This window comes from Schistocerca cancellata, chromosome 7 (assembly GCF_023864275.1).
Source record: "Schistocerca cancellata isolate TAMUIC-IGC-003103 chromosome 7, iqSchCanc2.1, whole genome shotgun sequence".
Taxonomy (NCBI): domain Eukaryota; kingdom Metazoa; phylum Arthropoda; class Insecta; order Orthoptera; family Acrididae; genus Schistocerca; species Schistocerca cancellata.
In genome coordinates, this window is record NC_064632.1 from 103,885,756 (window position 1) to 103,911,203 (window position 25,448).

Consider the following 25,448-nt stretch of genomic DNA (forward strand, 5'->3'; position numbering starts at 1 on the left):
TCTAGGACAAATAAACACTGCTAAAATTTTAGTAACTTTTATCATTCTAGCGCCGTCGTTAAGTATGGATCCCTACTGCTGATGATGCAGTGCATAGGTCGGTTTACCCACACGGTAAAGTTCAGTAGCAACCTAAGTATCTGATGCAAGCGCCACCCCTTTCACTCATTCAGTTGCAGCCAAAAACTATGTGAAATGCGATTAATATAATAAATGTACCAATAAGTAAAGGGTATTCACACAGGGTAGCAAGTGGCATATTCCAGCGCCACTGCAGTGCACACCACAGATGTCTTGAAAAACGTAGGGATCCTTCAGTGGTCTGTCCGGTTTGCTGGGTTGTCACCCATAAAGCTTGTCTGCGATGCAATGGGAACATGTATGATTTCATATCAGCCTCCAGTAAGAAATCTTCATGTGTTTCAGGTACGGCAAGAAATTCCTCCAGATGACATTCTGAGGTGCTTTGGTTCCATTCCACAAACAATACGCGACTGTATTCGAGCAAGTGGGTGTCACAGATCAACCTGATGTTGGCGATGCACATTAGTTCCAAATGGAATGAGCGTTTGATCATCTAGCGCTCGCAACGTGACGAACATCTGCACCAAATTTGATAAATTTCACACTGGTGTTTAGTCATCCATTCCTGTCAGTGTAATAATACGAAATGGCCGAATAAGAAATACCTGTTGTCTGGGTTTACATACCCGTCAGGAGTGTCGGCGCCCATGGAGACGGGTGGTCCCGGCAGCAGACCGAGGGCGCGACCGCGCTTTGGGCAGGAGGCTGAGCAGGGGTAGCCGAGGATTGGCTTCCTGGCGGCCACCGCCTCTGCGAAGTAGCACGCGCTCTGGAAGTGGCTGCAGCGCGCCCGCCCTGCCGACACACGCGCCGCGCAAGTGAGTGCCACAGACATGCACATGTTTCTGTAGTTGCTTCAAGCAAACTACACAAAGAAATTTATAACCTTATCACAATGATCTGGAAAACTGAAACGCTGCCTGAAGATTGGAAAACTGCAATAATTTGTCCCATACACAAGAAAGGAAACAGAATGGAATTTGGAAATTACAGAGGAATCAGTTTGCTGAACATAACATACAAAATCATGTCAATGACTATTCTGGAAAAACTTAAACCTTACTCGGAAAACATTATTCAAGATTACCAGGCTGGATTTCGAACAAACCGCTCCACAATATTGATAGTTCGTTTACTATACGACAGATCTTTGAGAAATACTGGGAATTTAACAAAAACATCCACTGTCTCTTCATTGACTTCCAGCGAGCCTACGGCAGCATCCACAGAAGTAGCCTCTACAACACCTTACGAGAGTTTAGTATACCCAGTAAAATCATTAGGATGATACAATTGTGCATGGATGGCTCCCAGGCAGCAGTGAAGTTCAGAGGATCCATATCCCCCACCTTTCCAATTAAAACAGCCTTACGACAGGAAGACGCTCTTTCATGTGTCCTCTTCAACCTTGCATTAGAGAAAGTGGGCCGGGAGAGTAATTTACATCTATACAATGGTCTCCGATTCGAACACAGTGAAGTAAAACTCTTGGCTTATGCAGATGATATAGTGTTGTTGAGTGAAACTGATGAAGAACTGAAAGACATGCACAGATCTCTCAGGCACAATGCCAGCAAAATCAGGCTTTTGATTAACCAAGAGAAAACCGAATATATGGAAATAGCTCGAGTCATAAACCCAAATCCTTACTTTGAAATTGACCAAAATTCTACATTCAGGAAAGATCTCCAGTTTAAGTACCTTGGATCACGTTTCAACAGCAAAAATATCATAACAATGGATATAAATGAAAGAATAGCCTCTGGGTCAAGATGTCTGTACTCACTAATCAACCCACTCAAAAGTAAAGCTTTGCCAATCACCACAAAGATGAAGATATACAACACTATTATCTGCCCCATAGTACTGTACGGTTCAGGAAGCTGGACGCTTACAAAGAATGAAAGAGAAAAATTGAATGTTTTTGAAAGAAAAGTAATAAGAAACATCTGGGGACCTGTGTTGAAGAATGGCGTATGGATAACTCGAAAGAACAATTAAATTTATCAGTTAACGAAGCAACCCACTATCATCCAGAAATTACAAAGTAGGAGACTGCAATGGGCTGGACATGTGGCCAGAATGGAAAACAACAGAATCACCAGGAAAGCATTTGAGGGAACTCTCCAGGCAACAAGACCATTGGGCCGACTCCGTACAAGGTGGAAAGACGACATAGAGAAGGACATCACAGCATTAGGAATTTCTGCAGGGTGGAAAGAGGCTGCGAGAGATAGAGGGTGGTGGAAGCAGATCGTTGATGCAGCGCATGGTCTACAGGGTCTGTGATCGCTGAGAAGAGAGAAAGAGAGAGAGAGAGAGAGAGAGAGAGAGAGAGAGAGTTGCTTCAAGACTCTCTCACGCTATTCTACGAGGGTGGTTGAAAAGTTCTCGGAATCTCCACGAGAGGACAGCGCTAGCGCAACGAATTGTTCATGTGATAATCATTGGAATGTTGCCTATAAACACGTGCCACGTCAATGCTCTTGGAAGAGAGCTATTGCGGTAACGTGGCTCTGTTGTTCCCGCGTAGTGATTAACGAAGATGGAAAAAATCGGGATTTGAGCAGTAATTAAGCACTTCGTAAAGAAAGGTATGAAAGCAAAGGACACACTGGGGGACTCCGCCCCTTCATATTCAACTGTTGCCAAGTGGGCAAATGAAATTAAATTTGGTCGGGAGAGCTTAGATGATGATCAGCGCAGTGGTCGGCCAAGATGTGTCACAACTCCAGAAATCATTGCAAAAGTGCACAAAATGGTCACGAAGGATCACCGATTGAAAGTGCGTGAAGTTGTTCACGCTTGCCAAATGTCATCTGGAAGGGTACATCACATTTTGACGGAAGAATTAGAAATGAAAAAATTATCTGCAAGATGGGCGCCGCGACTCTTGACGCTGGATCAAAAACGCATGGGAATGGACATATTGGAACAATGTTTGGCCCGTTGTAGGAGAAACGAACAAGATTTTTTGCGCTGGTTTGTGACCATAGATGAAACTCGGGTGCACTATTATAACTCAGAGATAAATAACAGTCAAAGCAGAGGAAACATGCTGGTTCTTCTCTACCAAAGAAAACAAAGACAATTCCTTCGGCGGGAAAGGTCATGGCATCAGTGTTCTGGGATGTGAAGGGGATTCTGCTTGTAGATTATCTCCGCACTGGGCAAACAATACTGGAGAATACTATCCTAAACTCCTGGACAAATTCCAACAAAAGATACGCGAAAAAAGGCCAGGTTTAGCAAGGAAGAAAGTCATCTCCCATCAAGACAATGCGTGCCCGCACACATGTCCCGTCGCCATGGCAGAATTACACGAACTAAGGTATAAATTGTCGCCGCACTCGCCTTATTCACCTGATATGGCTCCGTCAGACTTCCCCCTCTTCCAAAAATGAAAATTTTTCTTGATGGACGAAGATTTACTTCAAGCGAAGAATTGGTAGCCGGAGTTGACAACTATTCTGCAGACCTGGAGGAAACTCATTTTCGAGATGGGATCAAGGCACTGGAACATTGTTGGACCAAGTGCATTAATCTACAAGGAGACTACAGTGAAAAATAAAAAAAGTTTCAGTGATGTATATACTTTTCTCTGTTCTGAAAACTTCAAATCACTCTCGTATACTATATGATCAAGAGTATCCAGACACTCCTATATAACGTGGAATTGACCACTAGATGTCACGAGAGGCGGACCCGCCAGTGTAAAAGCAGGCGGGAAGTGTTGAGTTGTCAGTAGAGGAGGAGTGACAGCAGAAAGGGTCAGTGACTTCGAACGTAGGCTAGTCATTGGATGTCACCCGAGTAAAACAATCCATCAGGGACATTTCAACCCTTCTAAAACTGCTCAAGTCGGCTGTTGGTGATGTGATTGTGGAGTGCCAAAGCGGAGGAACAACCATAGCTAAACCGACACCAGGCAGATATCATGTAGTGACGGACAGGGATATCAAGCATGACAAAGGGTAGTTATAAAAAATCACTTTAAAACATTGGAAAAAAATCACCAGTGAGTTCCAAAGTGCTATCAGCAATCCAGGTAGCACACTGACTATGCGCAGGGAGTTACAAATAATGGGGTACAGTGGTCCAGCAGCTTCTCTTAAGCCACACATTTCTGTAGTCAGTGCTTGGCGACGCTTGAGGTGGTGAAAAGCGGGACGCTACCGGACACTGGATGACTTGGAACTAGTGTGTGAGGTGACGAGTCACGCTATACCCAGTGGCAATTAACAAAATGGTAGCGGTTCGCAATTTTCCATCCCTGTATTACGCAAAAAGAGGTTAGGAAGAAAATCAGTATTCTATGCATAACATACACACGGGAGGATAATGAAAGAAAAAAAATCTGAGTTATCCGGTTCTTCCACGCACGATATGGGCTACATGCTTCCACGTTGTGGTATTTTAATGAGCTGCCATTACAGGACCAAGTAGAAGAGAATAAATTATCGCACACTTGTGTCTTCTTTTTTAGAGTATTGCATGGTGAATACCAGGAGTGGTGTTACGATATGTAAGGTTGTATTTTCGTTATTAGGGTGTGGTCCTTTTATTGCGTTTAAGAAGACGTCAAATGTGGAAGGACATGAACACATTTTACAGTATTCTGTATGGGGTATAGTGAAGGAACAGTTCGGAGACGATGACGTATTAGTATGACAATGCACTCTATCATAACGCAGCATCTGTGAAGGAATGGTTTCTGAACAACACCATTCCTGAAATGGACCATCCTGCCCAGAGTCCCAGCCTGAACATCATGGATGAGGTAGAACGTCGACTTGCGAGGAGAACACGCCAAATTCCATAATCTTATTTCCCAGAAGCTTCGCTTTGCGGTAGAGGGATCAAAATAAGCGAACACGAGTCTCGGCATATCCGAAGATACTTCACCGTTTCTGAGAAAATGATAGTCAACGTCATCGAGGTACTTTGTGTGTCTTTTAGCGAATAAATAGTTCTAATTAAGCAGTGACGCAATGACTAGCGTTGCGGCTTCACACTTTTGCACCCCGTGTTCGAAACCTGTTTTTTTTTTTTTCTTTTTTACAGTTTTGAACATGGCTGTCACACAGCGACCGTATACACTACTGGCCATTAAAATTGCTACACCAAGAAGAAACGCACATGATAAACGGGTATTCACTGGACAAATATATTATACTAGAACCGACATGTGATTACATTTTCACGCAATTTGGGTGCATAGATCCTGAGAAATCAGTACCCAGAACAACCACCTCTGACCGTAATAGCCGGCCGCGGTGGCCGTGTGGTTCTAGGCGCTTCAGCCCGGAACCGCGGGACTGCTACGGTCGCAGGTTCGAATCCTGCCTCGGGCATGGATGTGTGTGATGTCCTTAGGTTAGTTAGGTTTAAGTAGTTCTAAGTTCTAGGGGACTGATGACCTAAGATGTTAAGTCCCATAGAGCTCAGAGCCATTTGAACCAATTTGACCGTAATAACGGCCTTGATACGCCTGGGCATTGAGTCAAACAGAGCTGTACAGGTACAGCTGCCCATGCAGCTTCAACACGATACCACAGTTCATCTAGAGTAGTGACTGGCGTATTGTGACGAGCCAGTTGTTCAGCCACCATTGACCAGACCTTTTCAATTGCTGAGAGATCTGGAGAATGTGCTGGCCAGTGCAGCAACGAACATTTTCTGTTTCCAGAAAGGCCCGTACAGGACCTGCAACATGCGGTCGTCCATTATCCTGCTGAAATGTAGGGTCTCGCAGGGATCGAATGAAGGGTAGAGCCACGGGTCGTAGCACATCTGAAATGTAACGTTCACTGTTCAAAGTGCCGTTAATGCGAACAAGAGGTGATCGAGACGTGTAATCAATGGCACCCCATGCCATCACGCCGGGTGGTACGCCAGTATGGCGATGACGAATACACACTTCCAATGTGCGTTCACCGCGACGTAGCCAAACACGGATACGACCATCATGATGCTATAAACAGAACCTGGATTCATCCGAAAAATGAAGTTTTGTCATTCGAGCACCCAGGTTCGTCGTTGAGTACACCATCGGAAGCGCTCCTGTGTGTGACGCAGCGCCAAGGGTATCCGCAGCCACGGTCTCCGAGCTGATAGTCCATGCTGCTGCAAATATCGTCGAACTGTTCGAGCAGATGGTTGTTGTCTTGCAAACGTCCCCATCTGTTGACTCAGGGATCGAGACGTGGCTGCACGATCCGTTACAGCCATGCGGATAAGATGCCTGTCGTCTCGACTGCTAGTGATACGAGGCCGTTGGGATCCAGTACGGCGTTCCGTATTACCGTCCTGAACCCACCGATTCCATATTCTGCTAACAGTCATTGGATCTCGACCAAAGCGAGCAGCAATGTCGCGATACGATAAACCGCTATCGCGATAGGCTACAATCCGACCTTTATCAAAGTCGGAAACGTGATGGTACGCAGTTCTCCTCCTTACACGAGGCTTCACAACGTTTCACCAGGGAACGCCGGTCATCTGCTGTTTGTGTATGAGAAATCGCTTGGAAACTTTCCTCATGTCAGCACGTTGTACGTGTCGCTACCGGCGCCAGCCTTGTGTGGATGCTCTGAAAAGCTCATCATTTGCATATTACAGCATCTTCTTCCTGTCGGTTAAATTTCGCGTCTGTGGCACGTCATCTTCGTGTTGTAACAATTTTAATGGCCAGTAGTGTATAACTTTCACCGGAGAAATTACGTAGCCAACCGGTTGTAAATGATTTTTTATACAGTGACCTAGGTTTCGACATCTCTAAGGATGTCTTCATCAGAATGAAATTTGAACAAACGTAAAGTTACATTGCGAGAAGGTAACAGTCAAAGTTTCGAGCAGATATGCTCAAGTCGAAAATTAAAAACGTTCCATTCTTAGGTACGTATACCTTGCAATGAACATCAGACTCAATGTAGAAGTGTTTAAGCCTAGGTCAATGTATTAAATAATCATTTGCAACCGGTTGGCTGTGTAATTTCTCCGTTGAAACCCGATTATTATTTTTCTTTTTCATTTATCTGGCTATGTCTGTATAAGATTACTACACGAATGTTTTCCACTGTATATTGAAATAAAGATGTCTTATCCGACTACTAATAGTAAGTTTGGCGAGTGAATAAAAAAAAATAAAAACAATAAATGGATGGAAAAATTATTTGAAATTGTTTTCCATGAAATTCCTGTACTATATCTTCATTCATATTCACGTGGTGTCGGAATTTCTATGCTTCGAATGTTTCTACGATCGGTATCTTCCAAGGGAATGCATTAAATCTTCCTGATGAATAAACATAAGAATAAAATACACTCCTGGAAATGGAAAAAAGAACACATTGACACCGGTGTGTCAGACCCACCATACTTGCTCCGGACACTGCGAGAGGGCTGTACAAGCAATGATCACACGCACGGCACAGCGGACACACCAGGAACCGCGGTGTTGGCCGTCGAATGGCGCTAGCTGCGCAGCATTTGTGCACCGCCGCCGTCAGTGTCAGCCAGTTTGCCGTGGCATACGGAGCTCCATCGCAGTCTTTAACACTGGTAGCATGCCGCGACAGCGTGGACGTGAACCGTATGTGCAGTTGACGGACTTTGAGCGAGGGCGTATAGTGGGCATGCGGGAGGCCGGGTGGAGGTACCAACGAATTGCTCAACACGTGGGGCGTGAGGTCTCCACAGTACATCGATGTTGTCGCCAGTGGTCGGCGGAAGGTGCACGTGCCCGTCGACCTGGGACCGGACCGCAGCGACGCACGGATGCACGCCAAGACCGTAGGATCCTACGCAGTGCCGTAGAGGACCGCACCGCCACTTCCCAGCAAATTAGGGACACTGTTGCTCCTGGGGTATCGGCGAGGACCATTCGCAACCGTCTCCATGAAGCTGGGCTACGGTCCCGCACACCGTTAGGCCGTCTTCCGCTCACGCCCCAACATCGTGCAGCCCGCCTCCAGTGGTGTCGCGACAGGCGTGAATGGAGGGACGAATGGAGACATGTCGTCTTCAGTGATGAGAGTCGCTTCTGCCTTGGTGCCAATGATGGTCGTATGCGTGTTTGGCGCCGTGCAGGTGAGCGCCACAATCAGGACTGCATACGACCGAGGCACACAGGGCCAACACCCGGCATCATGGTGTGGGGAGCGATCTCCTACACTGGCCGTACACCACTGGTGATCGTCGAGGGGACACTGAATAGTGCACGGTACATCCAAACCGTCATCGAACCCATCGTTCCACCATTCCTAGACCGGCAAGGGAACTTGCTGTTCCAACAGGACAATGCGCGTCCGCATGTATCCCGTGCCACCCAACGTGCTCTAGAAGGTGTAAGTCAACTACCCTGGCCAGCAAGATCTCCGGATCTGTCCCCCATTGAGCATGTTTGGGACTGGATGAAGCGTCGTCTCACGCGGTCTGCACGTCCAGCACGAACGCTGGTCCAACTGAGGCGCCAGGTGGAAATGGCATGGCAAGCCGTTCCACAGGACTACATCCAGCATCTCTACGATCGTCTCCATGGGAGAATAGTAGCCTGCATTGCTGCGAAAGGTGAATATACACTGTACTAGTGCCGACATTGTGCATGCTCTGTTGCCTGTGTCTATGTGCCTGTGGTTCTGTCAGTGTGATCATGTGATGTATCTGACCCCAGGAATGTGTCAATAAAGTTTCCCCTTCCTGGGACAATGAATTCACGGTGTTCTTATTTCAATTTCCAGGAGTGTATTAGAATTAAGAATTGTTATCAGAATGAAATATAAGAATATGAGAATTATAAAGAATGTTCCCCCTGAAAATACCATACGCAAATATATCATATAATAAATTTATGAGAGTTATTGTGAAACCCAGTTGTAATTTTACATTTAATATGATGCACTCGTATATCCTAAATTGATAGGAAACATTCGTGTAGTAATGTTCAACGGGCATGGGTTAAACCAAAACAATAATCGGGTGTCGAAGACGGGACGCAAAAGTGAGACGCCGCGATGCTAGCTATTGTGTCACCAGTTCCGCTGCGCTCAGTGCGTGCTAAAAGACATCCAAAGTATGTCAAAAACTTTGGCGGTCGTTTTGTCAGGACTGGTCGAGTGTCTACGGATAAACTGGGACAGCTGTTCGCTTATTTTGGATCCTCTTCCAAAATTTCTGGGAAATCGGGCTGTGGTACTCGCTGTGTCCTCCTCTTTAGCTCCAGACCCAAGAGTCCAACATCACTGTGTTCTCTGGTTTCGGCCCTTGTCCTCCGCAGACGTTCAGACCCCTTATTGAAAGTGTCCAGAGCAAGGATCAAGCCGTCATAAGGGCGAGGGTGGACACACCCCACATCAGTGTCCACTACTAGATGTCGAAATAACTTTGATCAGACAGTGTACATCTACTTGGATCTGCTAACTGTAACTAAGCCTTGGCTCACTGTACAATAACTGCCCCCCCCCCTTTTATCACGTGTAAACTATCTCTCAGCATGCGTCCTGCAACCTATCCAGGGTCCCTTTAATTCCAAAGCGACGCAAGTGGCGGCTTGTGGCTAAAATGGCTCTGAGCACTATGGGACTTGACATCTGAGGTCATCAGTCCCCTAGAACTTAGAACTACTTAAACCTAACTAACCTTAAGGACATCACACACATCCATGCCCGAGGCAGGATTCGAACCTGCGACCGTAGCGGTCGGGCGGTTCCAGACTGAAGCGCCAAGAACCGCTCGGCCACACTGGCCGGCCGGCTTGTGGCGCCAAGCTGTGAGGGGCGCCAGAGGCACCAATATGCTAAGTTTTTTTACAGGGAGTACCGTAATTAGTAACGAAAGCTGACAATGGTGAAAATCTACAACAGTACTACACTGAAGAGCCAAAGAAACTGGTACACCTGCCTAATACCGTGTAGGGCCCCGCGAGCACGCAGAAGTGCCGCAACAAGCCGTGGCGTGGACTCGACTGATGTCTGAAGTAGTGCTGGAGGGAACTGACACCATGAATCTTGTAGGGCTGTCCATAAATCCGCAAGAGTACGAGGGGTTAGAGATCTCTTCTGAACAGCACTTTGCATGGCATTCCAGATATGCTCAATAATGTTCGTGTCTGGGGAGTTTGGTGGCCAGTGAATGTGTTCCTGGAGCCTCTCTGTAGCAATTCTGGACATTTTGGGTGGTGTACTATCCTGCTGGACGGACTGCTCAAGTCCGTCGGAATGCACAATGGGCATGAATGGATGCAGGTGATCACACAGGATGCTTACGTACGTGTCACATGTCAAGAGTCGTATCTAAACGTATCAGGGATCCCAACCACTCCAACTGCACACGCCACACATCATTACACTGCCTCCATCAGCTTGAAGAGTCCCCTGTTAACATGCAGGGTCTATGGATTCATGACGTTGTCTGCACACAGTTTGAAACGAGACTCGTCCGGCCAGGCAACATGTTTTCAATAATCAACAGTCCAATGTCGGTGTTGACGGGCCCAGGCGAGGCTTAAAGCTTTGTGTCGTGCAGTCATCAAGGGTACACGAGTGGGCCTTCGGCTCCGAAAGCCGATATCGATGATGTTTCGTTGAATGTTTCGCACATTGACACTTGTTGAAGGCTCAGCATTGCTATCTGCAGCAATTTGCGGAAGGGTTGCGCTTCTGTCACGTTGAACGATTCTCTTCAGTCGTTGTTGGTCCCGTTCTTTCAGGATCCTTTCCCGGCCGCAGCGATGTCGGAGATTGGACGTTTCACCGGATTCCCGATATTCACTGTACACTCGCGAAATGGTCGTATGGGAGAATCCGCACTTCATCGCTACCTCTGATATTTGTGTCCCATCACTCGTGCGCCGACTGTAACACCACGTTCAAACCCACTTAAATCTTGATAACCTGCATTGTAGCAGCAGTAACCGACCTAACAACTGCGGCAGACTCTTGTTGTCTTATACAGGTGTTTCAGACTGCAGCGCCGTATTCTGCCTGTTTACATATCTCTGCATCTGAATACACATGACTATACCAGTTTCTTTGGCGCTTCAGTGTAGAGGCAATAACGTTCCAGCCAACATGGATCCTGAAAAGGCCGGCCGTAGTGGCCGTGCGGCTCTAGGCGCTACAGTCTCGAGCCGAGTGACCGCTACGGTCGCAGGTTCGAATCCTGCCTCGGGCATGGATGTGCGTGATGTCATTAGGTTATTTAGGTTTAATTAGTTCTAAGTTCTAGGCGACTGATGACCTCAGAAGTTAAGACGCATAGTGCTCTGAGCCATTTGAACCATTTTTTGATCCTGAAAAGCGCCTATTGCGAGACAATCGCGAGTATGTTGTTTCGAGCCGCAAATGACTTAAGTGTCGTATACTGTCGTAGTTAGTACAAACGTATTCGAAATTTAAAATTGTATGTTGTTCCGAGCCGCCAATGACTTAAGTATCAAATACTGTCGTAGTTAGTACAAATGTATTTGAAATTTAAAATTTTCGATGAAGTCCTCATCCAACTGTTCTCAAATTTCACCCAAAACCATACCTTAACAAGAAATACAATATTACTTCAGTGCGTTACTGTCTGCTGTACATTTCTTCGTGTTAAGTGTTTCACATGTTGTCCTTACGTTTGGAGGCAATGCTTTACCTACCTATGCAGTGAGTTACGAATTCTTTCAAACACCTCGGGTCACCTCGGAGATATTGAAAAGATTGTACAATTCTTCAACCGTATCAACGGGAGCACTGTGCCCTTCAGTTTCAAGATGAGAACAGACAGAAAATTTCAGAATACTGAGGTAAGGTGACCTGGGAGGCCAAAGTACAGGATGTGCCCGACCTATCCATATTGGATCACATTTGCGCGTTAGACGTGGTCTTACGTGAGCAGCAAAATGTGCCTGTGCCGCACATGCATTTACTACATTCCACAATGTTTCGCGCAAGATAAGTTTCTTGGGCGTTAGCTGTGTTGTTTCAGTGAATAGTTCTACGCGTAGTGATTTCAGAGTATTTTATTATGAGTGCTCGGTTGTCTGTAAGCATCTTGGAAGAAATTTTGGGACGGATAAGTTTTCTTTGCGCTGAAGGACCCCCTCCCACCCCTCGCCCCCCCCTCCCCCCTCCCTCTAGAGCTGCGGAGATTATTCTCTGAATGCAGCTGCAATATAGTGATACCTATCTCAGTGACTGGAAGTTTACGTACGATTGGATAAATCGCTTTAAAAGTAGACCTCTATGCGTCTGCTAGGAAGAGCGTTCGGGTAGGCTACCCCGTTTCGAGACAGCAAAGCGAATGATAGATTGACGATCGTTGTGCCAGAAATGCTGATGCTGCGCCTGAGTATTGGCCAAGGTTCAGCAGTCGTCTATGAAACTCTAAACTATTGCAAAATTTGTGCAAAAATTTTTGGATAAAGTAACTGTTAGATGTTTTGTAAAATGATTTTTGTAACAAATAAAATAGATTAGAGAAACATTTGTTGCAGTTTTGATTTGCGCTCAAAATCAAGTATAACAAATGAGGCATGTCAAATGCTTCTCAAATTTATCTTATTTCTTGGTTTTGGACATATTATTTCACAAAACAATTCCTCGTTTTTTCAGTTTTTTTTATTTTCGTTCTGTTCACAGAGCTTGAAATAGAATATATTTAAATATCGACTGGTGTTCTATTATTATGAAAAGTATGTAGGTCAAGAGATAGGAGATAACTTAACAGTTCATGCTGTAATTTAATATTTATTTCAGTTTTTAGCACGAAAGAAAAAATTCCACAATTTCTGCAGGAATGTAACTTTTTAAGAACAAAACAGCTAGGCCTCGAACAGATGATCTTTTTCACACTAACAGCTACTGTTCGTAAAATATTTCAATTTTTCCTCAAATCACTAATTAAGTTGTCCTTAATTACACTGATAACTTTAAAGGAATATTAAATCTTTTTTTTTTGCAAAGCTAGACCTATCGCTGCCCAGTTTGATACCTCATTTGTCCATTTCCCACTCTTCAGTCGGCTACGAAAATTAGGACAAAAAAATTACCTCAAATCATTAATTTTTTCTTAATTACCTTTACTACTTTCAAGCATTTTTTTAAAACTGACCTCACGCTGATCAGTTTTATGCGCCATTGATACACTCCCAGTCTCTGTTAGTCTACGTAAATTCGGACAAAAATCCGTTGTGTAATTTTCTCTCAAATCACTCATTAATTTCTCCTCGCTTCCGCTGAATACTTTCAAGAAATTTATTTATTTCTTTTTTTTAACTTAGACGTCACGCTGGTCAATCTGATACCGCATTTGTTCATTTCTGTTTCTTCCGCTGGCTATGAAAATTGAAAAAAAAATGTTCCCAAAATTCACTAATAAAGTTTTTCTTGAGTACCCTAATAACTTTCAAGTAATTAAATCTTTCATTACGAAACCAAAACTCATGCTCCTCAGTTTGATATTTTATAACTCATTTGTTCATTTTCCACTCTTCGTTTGAGTATGAAAATTTCGACAAAAATCCATCGCATTATTTCTAGGGAGTCTTGTTTTCGCACTCTCAAACTTTTGACCAATATCAGCAACAAGAATGTCTGGGAACGTCGAAAACACACACGACAGCTGCCACATGTGTGTTGACATGACAACCAGAGAAATTCTAGGTTTTACTCAAAATACGCCACTCATGGCGGTTCTCTGAAAGTTACAAATGGTCAGGCGAAAATAAATCGCTGCATTTTCGGCGGAATTCTTTTTAGATAATAGAGATGACAGTAGATCTTACTGCGTGGTCACCGTGCAAGTATGGCCGCGGAGGGGCCCCAGTTAATATCTATTACAAATGCCAGCGTAGGCTCCACCAATGCCGCTCCCCCCCCCCCCCCCCCCCCGCTTCCCCACCCGACTGCGCATCTAGCGGCCACGGCATTTTGCGCGCACTATAAAACTGACTCGATGTTGTAATTAAGTCAATTCGAACATTATGAATTACCTCGGAGGAAACGGCCTATAGACACACAATCAACAAGGGTTTAGAAAACATCGTTGCTGTGAAACACAACTAGTTCTTTATTCACATGAAGTGCTGAGTGCTATTGACAAGGGATTTCAGATCGATTCCGTATTCCTCGATTTCCGGAAGGCTGTACCACACAAGCGGCTCGTAGTAAAATTGCGTGCTTATGGAATATCGTCTCAGTTATGTGACTGGATTTGCGATTTCCTATCAGAGAGGTCACAGTTCGAAGTAATTGACGGGAAGTCATCGATTAAAACAGAAGTGATTCCAGGCGTTTCCCAAGGTAGCGTTATAGGCCCTTTGCTGTTCCTTATGCATATAAACGATTTGAAAGACAATCTGAGCAGCCGTCTTCGGTTGTTTGCAGATGACGCTGTCGTTTACCGACTAATAAAGTCATCAGAAGATCAAAGCAAACTGCAAAACGATTTAGAAAAGATATCTGAACGGTGCGAAAAGTGGCAGTTGACACTAAATAACGAAAAGTGTGAGGTCATCCACATTAGTGCTAAAAGGAACTCCTTAAACTTCAGTTACACGATAAATCAGTCTAATCTAAAAGCCTAAATTCAACGAAATACCTAGGAATTACAATTACGAACAACTTAAATTGGAAGGAGCACACAGAAAATGTTGTGGGGGAGGCTAACCAAAGACTGCGTTTTATTGGCAGGACACTTAGAAAATGTAACAGACCTACTAAGGAGACTGCCCACACTACGCTTGTCCGTCCTCTTTTAGAATACTGCTGCGCGGTGTGGGATCCTTACCAGATAGGACTGACGGAGTACATCGAAAAAGTTCAAAGAAAGGCAGCACGTTTTGTATTATTGTGGAATATGGGAGAGAGTGCCACAGAAATGATACAGGATTTGGGCTGAGAATCATTAAAAGAAAGGCGTTTCTCTTTGCGACGGAATCTTCTCACTAAATTCCAATCACCAACTTTCTCCTCCGAATGCGAAAATATTTTGTTGACACCGACCTACATAGGGCGGAACGATCACCACGATAAAATAAAGGGAATCAGAGCTCGTAAGGAAAGATATAGGTGTTAAATCTTTCCGCGCGCTATACAAGAAACAAGGCCCCGGGAGTAGACAACATTCCATTAGAACTACTGATGGCCTTGGGAGAGCCAGTCATGACAAAACTACCATCTGGCGAGCAAGATGTATGAGACAGGCGAAATACCCACAGACTTCAAGAAGAATATAATAATTCCAATCCCAAAGAAAGCAGGTGTTGACAGATGTGAAAATTACCGAACTATCAGTTTAATAAGTCACAGCTGCAAAATACTAACGCGAATTCTTTACAGACGAATGGAAAAACTGGTAGAAGCGGACCTCGGGGAAGATCAGTTTGGATTCCGTAGAAATGTTGGAACACGTGAGGCAATACTAACCTTACGACTTATCTTAGAAGAAAGATTAAGAAAAGGCAAACCTACGTTTCTAGCATTTGTAGACTTAGAGAAAGCTTTTGACAACGTTAATTGGAATACTCTCTTTCAAATTCTGAAGGTGGCAGGGGTAAAATACAGGGAGCGAAAGGCTATTTACAATTTGTACAGAAACCAGATGGCAGTTATAAGATTCGAGGGGCATGAAAGGGAAGCAGTTGTTGGGAAAGGAGTGAGACAGGGTTGTAGCCTCTCCCCGATGTTGTTGAATCTGTATATTGAGCAAGCAGTAAAGGAAACAAAAGAAAAATTCGGAGTAGGTATTAAAATTCATGGAGAAGAAGTAGAAACTTTGAGGTTCGCCGATGACATTGTAATTCTGTCAGAGACAGCAAATGACTTGGAAGAGCAGTTGAACGGAATGAACAGTGTCTTGAAAGGAGGATATAAGATGAACCTCAACAAAAGCAAAACGAGGATAATGGAATGTAGTCAAGTTAAATCGGGTGATGCTGAGGGGATTAGATTACGAAATGAGACACTTAAAGTAGTAAAGGAGTTTTGCTATTTGGGGGAGCAAAGTAACTGATTATTGTCGAAGTAGAGAGTATATAAAATGTAGACTGGCAATGGCAAGGAAATCGTTTCTGAAGAAGAGAAATTTGTTAACATCGAGTATAGATTTAAGTGTTAGGAAGTCGTTTCTGAAAGTATTTGTTGGAGTGTAGCCATGTATGGAAGTGAAACATGGACGATAACCAGTTTGGACAAGAATCGAATAGAAGCTTTCGAAATGTGGTGCTACAGAAGAATGCTGAAGATAAGGTGGGTAGATCACGTAACTAATGAGGAGGTATTGAATAGGATTGGGGAGAAGAGAAGTTTGTGGCACAACTTGACTAGAAGAAGGGATCGGTTGGTAGGACATGTTTTGAGGCATCAAGGGATCACAAATTTAGCATTGGAGGGCAGCGTGGAGGGTAAAAATCGTAGAGGGAGACCAAGAGATGAATACACTAAGCAGATTCAGAAGGATGTAGGTTGCAGTAGGTACTGGGAGATGAAGAAGCTTGCACAGGATAGAGTAGCATGGAGAGCTGCATCAAATCAGTCTCAGGACTGAAGACCACAACAACAACAACATACAAGATTGGAATAATAGAGAATTGTAAAGGCGGTTCGATTAACCCTCTATCAGGCACTTAAATGTGAGTTACAGAGTATCCATGTAGATGCAGATGTAGAACATCAGATACCCTCTCTACCCGTGAATTTCCATCTCGTTTCCTCCTCTTTTTTCTGTATGTGTATATTGGGGCGAGGACACTTCCTCGGAGCGGTGTTTACAAGAACGTTTGCCTCGGAACGCAGGGCTGCGTACTCACGGAGGCGGTGGCCCTTGCAGCCGGGCTGCTCGGCGCCGCCGTTGACGCAGAAGTCGAGGTGTCCCGTCTGCGCCGCCTCGCCCAGCGCCCCCGCGTTGGTGTGCACCACCTGCACGACGCGCGCGTCGTCCCTCGTCAGCCGGAACGCCGCGTCGCCGAACCGGTCCAGCAGCGGCCGCGCCGGGTCCAGCCCTGCGCACACACCAGCCGCACTCCGCTCTCACCTCGCTCTCACACAGAGGCACGACAGCACACGCAAACACTCCGAGCACTGACTAGAGTACTAAATTAGGTTCATTTTTATTACAATGTTTCCATTCGTCTCCCATTCCGTAGCGTGTGTACCCTGTCGGAGAAAGCTGCAACAGCATTAAGTACTGTGTTCAGTGGCACCAGTGTACAGGGTTATTACAAATGATTGAAGCGATTTCACAGCTCTACAATAACTTTATTATTTGAGATATTTTCACAATGCTTTGCACACACATACAAAAACTCAAAAAGTTTTATTAGGCATTCACAGATGTTCGGTATGTGCCCCTTTAGTGATTCGGCAGACATCAAGCCGATAATCGAGTTCCTCCCACACTCGGCGCAGCATGTCCCCATCAATGAGTTCGAAAGCATCGTTGATGCGAGCTCGCAGTTCTGGCACGTTTCTTGGTAGAGGAGGTTTAAACACTGAATCTTTCACATAACCCCACAGAAAGAAATCGCATGAGGATAGGTCGGGAGAGCGTGGAGGCCATGACATGAATTGCTGATCATGATCTCCACCACGACCGATCCATCGGTTTTCCAATCTCCGGTTTAAGAAATGCCGAACATCATGATGGAAGTGCGGTGGAGCACCATCCTGTTGAAGTCGGCGCTGTCGGTCTCCAGTTGTGGCATGAGCCAATTTTCCAGCATGTCCAGATACACGTGTCCTGTAACGCTTTTTTCGCAGAAGAAAAAGGGGCCGTAAACTTTAAACCGTGAGATTGCACAAAACACGTTAACTTTTGGTGAATTGCGAATTTGCTGCATGAATGCGTGAGGATTCTCTACCGCCCAGATTCGCACATTGTGTCTGTTCACTTCACCATTAAGAAAAAATGTTGCTTCATCACTGAGAACAAGCTTCGCACTGAACGCATCCTCTTCCATGAGCTGTTGCAACCGCGCCGAAAATTCAAAGCGTTTGACTTTGTCATCGGGTGTCAGGGCTTGTAGCAATTGTAAACGGTAAGGCTTCTGCTTTAGCCTTTTCCGTAAGATTTTCCAAACCGTCGGCTGTGGTACGTTTAGCTCCCTGCTTGCTTTATTCGTCGACTTCCGCGGGCTACGCGTGAAACTTGCCCGCACGCGTTCAACCGTTTCTTCGCTCACTGCAGGCCGACCCGTTGATTTCCCCTTACAAGGGCATCCAGAAGCTTTAAACTGCGCATACCATCGCCGAATGGAGTTAGCAGTTGGTGGATCTTTGTTGAACTTCGTCCTGAAGTGTCGTTGCACTGTTATGACTGACTGATGTGAGTGCATTTCAAGCACGACATACGCTTTCTCGGCTCCTGTCGCCATTTTGTCTCACTGCGCTCTCGAGCGCTCTGGCAGCAGAAACCTGAAGTGCGGCTTTAGCCGAACAAAACTTTATGAGTTTTTCTACGTATCTGTAGTGTGTCGTGACCATATGTCAATGAATGGAGCTACAGTGAATTTACGAAATCGCTTCAATCATTTGTAATAACCCTGTATGTACCTATTGAGGGGTTGTAGTATTAGTGATTCAGCTGCCACGGTCATCGACGACAAAATAGCACTCTGTGCGCAGGCAGTGGTCATGGAGAGTTTAGATGAGATCAGTATTCTGGTGTTCAATGAAGGCTTTCACGACCGTATGTGTCAGCTTCTTCCGGGTTGTATGGCCGTGGTCCATGGAACTCTTCTATCCCTGACGTTTCGTCCAAAGCTACGTTGGACATCTTCAGAGGTGCTCCTGGTTGTGCTGAGTCTTGGCGACCGGCGGGTCGGACGTCGAAGAACGGCCTAAATACCGTGGGAAGTGGGCGTGGTCTGGATTTCACGTGATAGCAGAGATAAACCTTGTCAAGGATAAAATATAGCTATCGATCGTCGTACGTCAAAGATAAAATCTTCTCATCGATTCTGTAGCGCCACTGTCCATATATCGCTGAGCTTCATAGCTTCTTCTTTTCTGTTAAAATTCTCGCCATGTTTATACATTTCGATGGCTTCTCTATATAGCCGTGGATAATAGTTCGTCACAGTACATAAAACTTCAGTTTCCGAAAATTTCACTATGTGATCACCAGGCTAAAGAGCATGTTCCGCCACAGCTGATTTGTCTGTTTTCCCTAGTCGGCAAAGACTTTTATGTTATCGATACGTGGATGGTACATTTGTGCTTTGGTCACATGGCAAAAAAGCCTTAGAGAAATTCTTTTGTTATTTAAATAGTATAAATCCTAAAATCCAGTTTACCATGGAAATGGAGAAAGAAAATGCAATATCCTTCTTGGATGTCTTCGTTATGAGACAGACTGATGGCAGCTTGAAACATAAAGTCTTCTGGAAGGTTACACATACCGACAGATACTTGCATAAGGATTCCAATCATCATCCACAACAGAAAAGAGGTGTAATTAAAAGTCTAGTGGACAGAGCTAAAAGGATTTGTGCGCCGGAAGACCTGGACGCCGAGTTAAAACATCTAAAGCAGGCTTTTGAGAAGAATGGGTACTCTAGTAAGGAAATAAATAGAGATTTTCGACCGAATAACAGGAGGCCTTAGGACAACGACAGGACACAGCGATGGAAGAACACGGTTTCTCTACCGTTCATCAAAATAGTAACGAATCAAATCGGCAAGATTTTAAGGAATATAAGGTTCGACCGATTTTCAGACCAACTAAGAAAATAGGCCAAGCAATTCGTTCTGTAAGGATAAACGTCCCCCTCTGTCTGCAAGTGGTGTACACGAGATTCCGTGTACATGTGGTAGGGTCTACATTGGCACTACAAAAAGAAGTGTGAATACACGGTTGGAGGAACATAAAAGTCTTTACCGACTAGGGAAAACAGACAAGTCAGCCGTGGCGAAACATGCTCTTCAGTCGGGTGATATCTAGTGAAATTTTCGGAAACTGAAGTTTTATGTACTGTGACGAACTATTATCCATGGCTATATAGAAAGCCATTGAAATATATAAACATGGGGATAATTTTAACAGAATAGAAGAAGCTATGAAAGTCAGCGATATAAGGACAGTGGCGCTACAGAATCGATGAGAAGTTTTTATCTTTGACGTACTATGATCGATAGTTATATTTTATCCTTGACAACCTTTATCTCTGCTGTCACTTGAAATACAGACCACGCCCACTTTTCACGGTACTTAGGCCGTTTTTCGACGTCCGAATCGTTAGTCAGCAAAACTCAGCACAACCAGGAGCACCTGCGAAGATAATCCAACGTAGCTTTGGACGAAACGTCAGGGATAGAAGAGTTCCATGGACCATGGCCATACAACCCGGAAGAATTCTCGGCAGTTTTCTGGCGTATAACCATACCTCACCGACGAGTACATACTCCTGTTGAACGACTTCAGCCATTTGAACAGGGTCGCATTTTGACCCAGAGGAGTGCTGCATGGATCTACTGGTGGATTGCTGCACATGTTGGGCACAAGGTGTCGGTGGTGTGTCGCAGCTCTCAGTATTGGGTTGTAGAACATTCCCACATCCATAGACCAGACATCCATGAAGTACACACACGCGTTAAGATCGATACGAGTAGTGGTGGTTGACCGAATATCATTCAGGGAAAAATAGGAGCACATGTTGCACTTCCTGTGGCATCGAACACCATTGGGAACCGTCTGCTTGCAGCAGGACTGCGTTCAACGACTGGACAGGCTACCACTGACGCCACGAACCGTGGCTACTCCGGTACCATGGCAGAGTCGACTGGAGGGTGGAATGGCGCACTGTCATCTCCAGTAACGCTCTAGCAGGTTCTGTCTCTCTGCGAGCGATGGATGTACCCGTGTACGTTCATGGGACAGGGCGAGGGGAGGCGGGGTTACGCATCAGTTACAACTGGCAGTCACATCTGGCGTTTCTGCAGGGCAAGTAACCAGTGCCCGCAACACTGCACTGGTTGTTATCCCCGTGCTAAAGCCATTTCTTCGACAGAAAGGTGATGTACCTTTTCAGCAGGTCAGTGCACGTCCACGTACGACTACTGCCACGCAATGAGTTGTTCGTGGTGAACAACAACTGCCCTGGCCAGCGCGATCATCACATCTCTCCAGAATGAGATTTTCACTCTGCAGCGGAGTGTGCGCTGATATGAAACTTCCTGGCAGATTAAAACTGTGCGCCCGACCGAGACTCGAACTCGGGACCTCGCCTTTCGCGGGAAAGTGCTCTGGAAACATCCCCCAGGCTGTGGCTAAGCCAAGTCTCCGCAATGTCCTTTCTTTCAGGAGTGCTAGTTCTGCAAGTTTCGCAGGAGAGCTTCTGTAAAGTTTGGAAGGTAGGAGACGAGGTACTGGCAGAAGTAAAGCTGTGGGTACCGGTCGTGAGTCGTGCTTCGGTAGCTCAGGTGGTAGAGCACTTGCCCGCGAAAGGCAAAGGTCCCGAGTTCGAGTCTCGGTCGGGCACACAGTTTTAATCTGCCAGGAAGTTTCATCATATCTCTCGATAATTAAAAACGTGTAGGACACGGTGAAGCAGGAAATTTCCTCGTTCTGCAATGACTCCATGAACCATTGCTCAACTGCATCAAAAGCTGTAAGAGCCTTGGCACAATCTATCGCAGGATGCATATTTATGATCGTTTGCGAGCGAGAATACACGCCAGAGAAGGGCACTGGTGCGACTGGACACCATTTACTGTGATATGTGAACTTCATTTGTTGATACATACCCCTAAAATGATGAACTACCCGTCACATCCCGGGTCAATAAAATGACGTCGTCCTTCAGCTTTCTTTTCCTGCCACTGTATAAACGGAACAATCGCTCTTCATTCATTGTGCATTCCAAATCTAAGAAATCTGCTGATGATTGTAAATTTAGCAATTGGGTGGATTTAGAGACACTGTGCTAAGCATAAAATACTGCTTTTTAAGGCAGCACCCGTTTATACCGTAGTATATTATTTTCCGGACTCAAGCCTAAGTCATATATTTATCATTTATGATTACAAGTAAAAGTTTACATGACATTTTGTAAGAAAAGAACCAGTGGTGCATTCTGAATAAAGATTTGCGTATTACACTTACTTCACGTTGGGGTCCTTTTATTCCAACTGGAAGCATCAACGGTACTTCCCTGCAACATTGACGAGAGCATTCCTCACACAAATACAGAACGTTGAGGTGACATTTTATGGGAACACGATATAAACTATTCAGCGGCTATTTTAGTGTTGTAAGAATCGTAGTATTATAAACCAAATTATGAGGAATTCCTGAGTCTCTGGAGAGCGCTACAAGTACTTTACATTAATTGCGAAAGAACGTAGGTATCGCCGAAGATATTTTGATATCTACTTCTACATCTACGTGGATACTCCGCAAATCAGGCGTTCATGGAAACACCTTCACAAATAGCTATTATTCCAATCTAGTATAGCGCACGAAAAGAATGAACACATTTATCTTTCCGTACGAGCTCTGATTTCCCTTATTTTATCGTGGTGATTGTTCCTCCCTATGTAAGTCGGTGTCAACAAAATATTTTCGCATTCGGAGGAGAAAGTCAGTAACTGGAATTTCGTGAGAAGATTCCGTCGCAACGAAAAATGCCTTTCTTTTAATGATGTACAGCCGTATCATTTCTGTGACCTCTCTCCCAAATTTCGCGATAATACAAAACGTGCTGCCTTTCTTTGAACTTTTTCGATGTACTTCGTCAGTCCTATCTGGTAAGGATCCCACACCGCGCAGTAGTATTCTAAAAGAGGACGGACAAGCGTAGTGTAGGCAGTCTCCTTAGTAGGTCTGTTATATTTTCTAAGTGTCCTGCCAATAAAACGCAGTCTTTGGTTAGCCTTCCCCACAACATTTTCTATGTGTTCCTTCCAAGTTCAGTTGTTCGTAATTGTAATACCTAGGTATTGAGTTGAATTTACGGCTTTCAGATTAGACTGATTTATCGTGTAACCGAAGTTTAAGGAGTTCCTTTTAGCACTCATGTGGATGACCTCACACTTTACGTTATTTAGGGCCAACTGCCAATTTTTCGCACCATTCAGATATCTTTTCTAAATCGTTTTTCAGTTTGTTTTGATCTTCTGATGACTTTTTTTAGTCGATAAACTGCAGCGTCATCTGCAAACAACCGAACACGGATGCGCAGATATCCCAAATCGTTTACATTGATGAGGAACAGCAAAGAGCAGACTATATTCCATAAGCACGGAATTTCACTACGAGCCGCTTTTGTGGTACAGTGTTAAAAGCCTTCCGGAAATCCAGAAATACGGAATCGATCTGAAATCCCTTGTCAATAGCACTGAACACTTCATGTGATTAAAGAGCTAGTTGTGTTTCACAGGAACGATGTTTTCTAAACCCATGTTGACTGTGTGTCAATAGACCGTTTTCTTCGAGATAATTCATAATGTTCGAACACAAAATATGTTCCAAAGCCCTGGTGCATATCGACGTTAGCGATATGGGCCTGTAATTAAGTGGATTACTCATACTACCTTTCTTGAATATTGGTGTGACGTGTGCAACTTTCCAATCTTTGGGTACGGATCTTCCGTCGAGCGAACGGTTTTATATGATTGTTGAGTATGGAGCTAATGGATCAGCATATTCTGAAAGGAACCTAATGGGTACACAGTCTGGACCAGAAGACTTGCTGTTATTAATTGATTCAAGTTGCTTCACTATTCAGAGGACATTTACTTTTACGTTACTCATGTTGGCAGCTGTTCTCGATTCGAATTCTGGAATATTTGCTTCGTCTTCTTTTGTGTAGGCATTTCGGAAGGCTGCGTTTAGTAACTCTGCTTTGGCAACACTAACTTCGATAGTATCTCCATTACTATCGCGCAGAGAAGGAATTGATTGTTCCTTGCCGCTGAGATAGTTGAGATACGACCAGAATCTCTTTGGATTTTCTGCCAGGTGCTTGATTTAATGCTTGATTTAATACTTGTTTTATTACATGTAAAACTTGAGAAAATCTAGTATCTTTCTCTGTTATAGAATGATTTTAAAAAACAGAGATGGAGAGATTGAATTATCTATTTACTTTACCAAACCCAAAACACGGTACACGATCCCAGTTCCAGATTACATATGTAAGGGCTTACGGAGACAATAAACTTGATTTTCAATATTTCAAACGATTACTGACCAAATTTAAAAAAAAATTAAATTGACGTCATAATCTATTCATTAAGCGCTAAGAGGGAATGCTGAAAAGTATGGTCCCGAACTTTTTGTGTGAAAACTCTTAAAGCTTTTTAAATAAAAGATTGTTAACATTCAACATCTTTATTCTTCACGTCTTCATATTTGAAAACTTTTGCCGCTAAAGGCTCCGAATTGTATCGTGTAACATGGCGGCGTGTTACGTAACTGTGTCGGTGTGTGAGAAACAGCGCGCTGTAATCGAGTTTCAAATTCGAAGAGTTCGTCTACACATGGAGCACCCTCTCCTTCAGCAATACAATGCCATACCACACACGAGCGCTGCCACACCTGCAAAAATCCGACGCCATGGGTTCGTTCTTGATGTCCGCTCCCGGTAGCTGAGTGGTAAGAGTGACAGGCTGTCAATCCTAATGGCCCAGGTTCGATTCCCGGCTGGGTCGTAGATTTTCTCCGCTCAGGCACTGGGTGCGTTTTCCTAATCATCATCAATTCATCCCCATCGACACGCTAGTCGCCGAAGTGGCGCCAAATCGAAATACTTGCACCCGGCGAACTGTCTACCCAACGGGAGGCCCTAGTCACACGACTGTTGTCGATCATTCTTCACAAAGCCCAATCCAATTTTCATCTATTTCCAAAACTGAAAGAACACTTTAGAGGACTTCAGTTTGATGGTGATGAAGCAGAGGTGTGGTTGTGTTTCTATCAACAAGGTCAAACGTTCTTCAGCGACAGTATCAACAAACTGGTCTCTCGTTGAGAGAAATGTGTCTGTCGCCATGGTAAGAAATAAATATGTAGACAGGAAGAATAAAACGGTAATAACGTTTGTTTGATTTAACAATCTTTCAGAGTTTTCACATAAAAAATTCGGAGGCATTACTTTTCAGTACGCCCTCGTTAAAGATTTTTATGCAGTAAAATTTCAAGATCAGGGACGACGTTTTACCGTATTACTTCTTTACTACTAACTCTACCCGCGATACAATTTGCAGACAGTATCCGTTCCGGCGTAAAGGCAAGCGCCGGCACGCCGGTCGGGAACGTTAGAGCAGAGAGGGCTGTGAGGACGTCAGCCAATTGCACACTGACCGACCCCTCTCTAGGACGACAGCCCGACGGCAGCGCGCAGGACACGAAGAGGACATAAGCGCCGCTTCCGACTGGCCGCGACC

At 44.7% G+C, this 25,448-nt stretch overlaps 1 protein-coding gene across 1 annotated transcript in view; it reads right to left on the reverse strand.

Annotated features, from left to right (window-relative positions):
• Positions 1-25,448, reverse strand: part of LOC126092655 (phospholipase A1) — a 358,751-nt gene that overhangs the window by 24,020 nt on the left and 309,283 nt on the right. Inside the window, exons 4-5 of the mRNA XM_049908377.1 lie at positions 16,874-17,065; positions 711-879 (exon numbers count right to left, since the gene is read on the reverse strand). Of these exons, the coding sequence (XP_049764334.1) occupies positions 711-879; positions 16,874-17,065 (361 nt within the window). The remainder of the gene's footprint in view (positions 1-710; positions 880-16,873; positions 17,066-25,448) is intronic.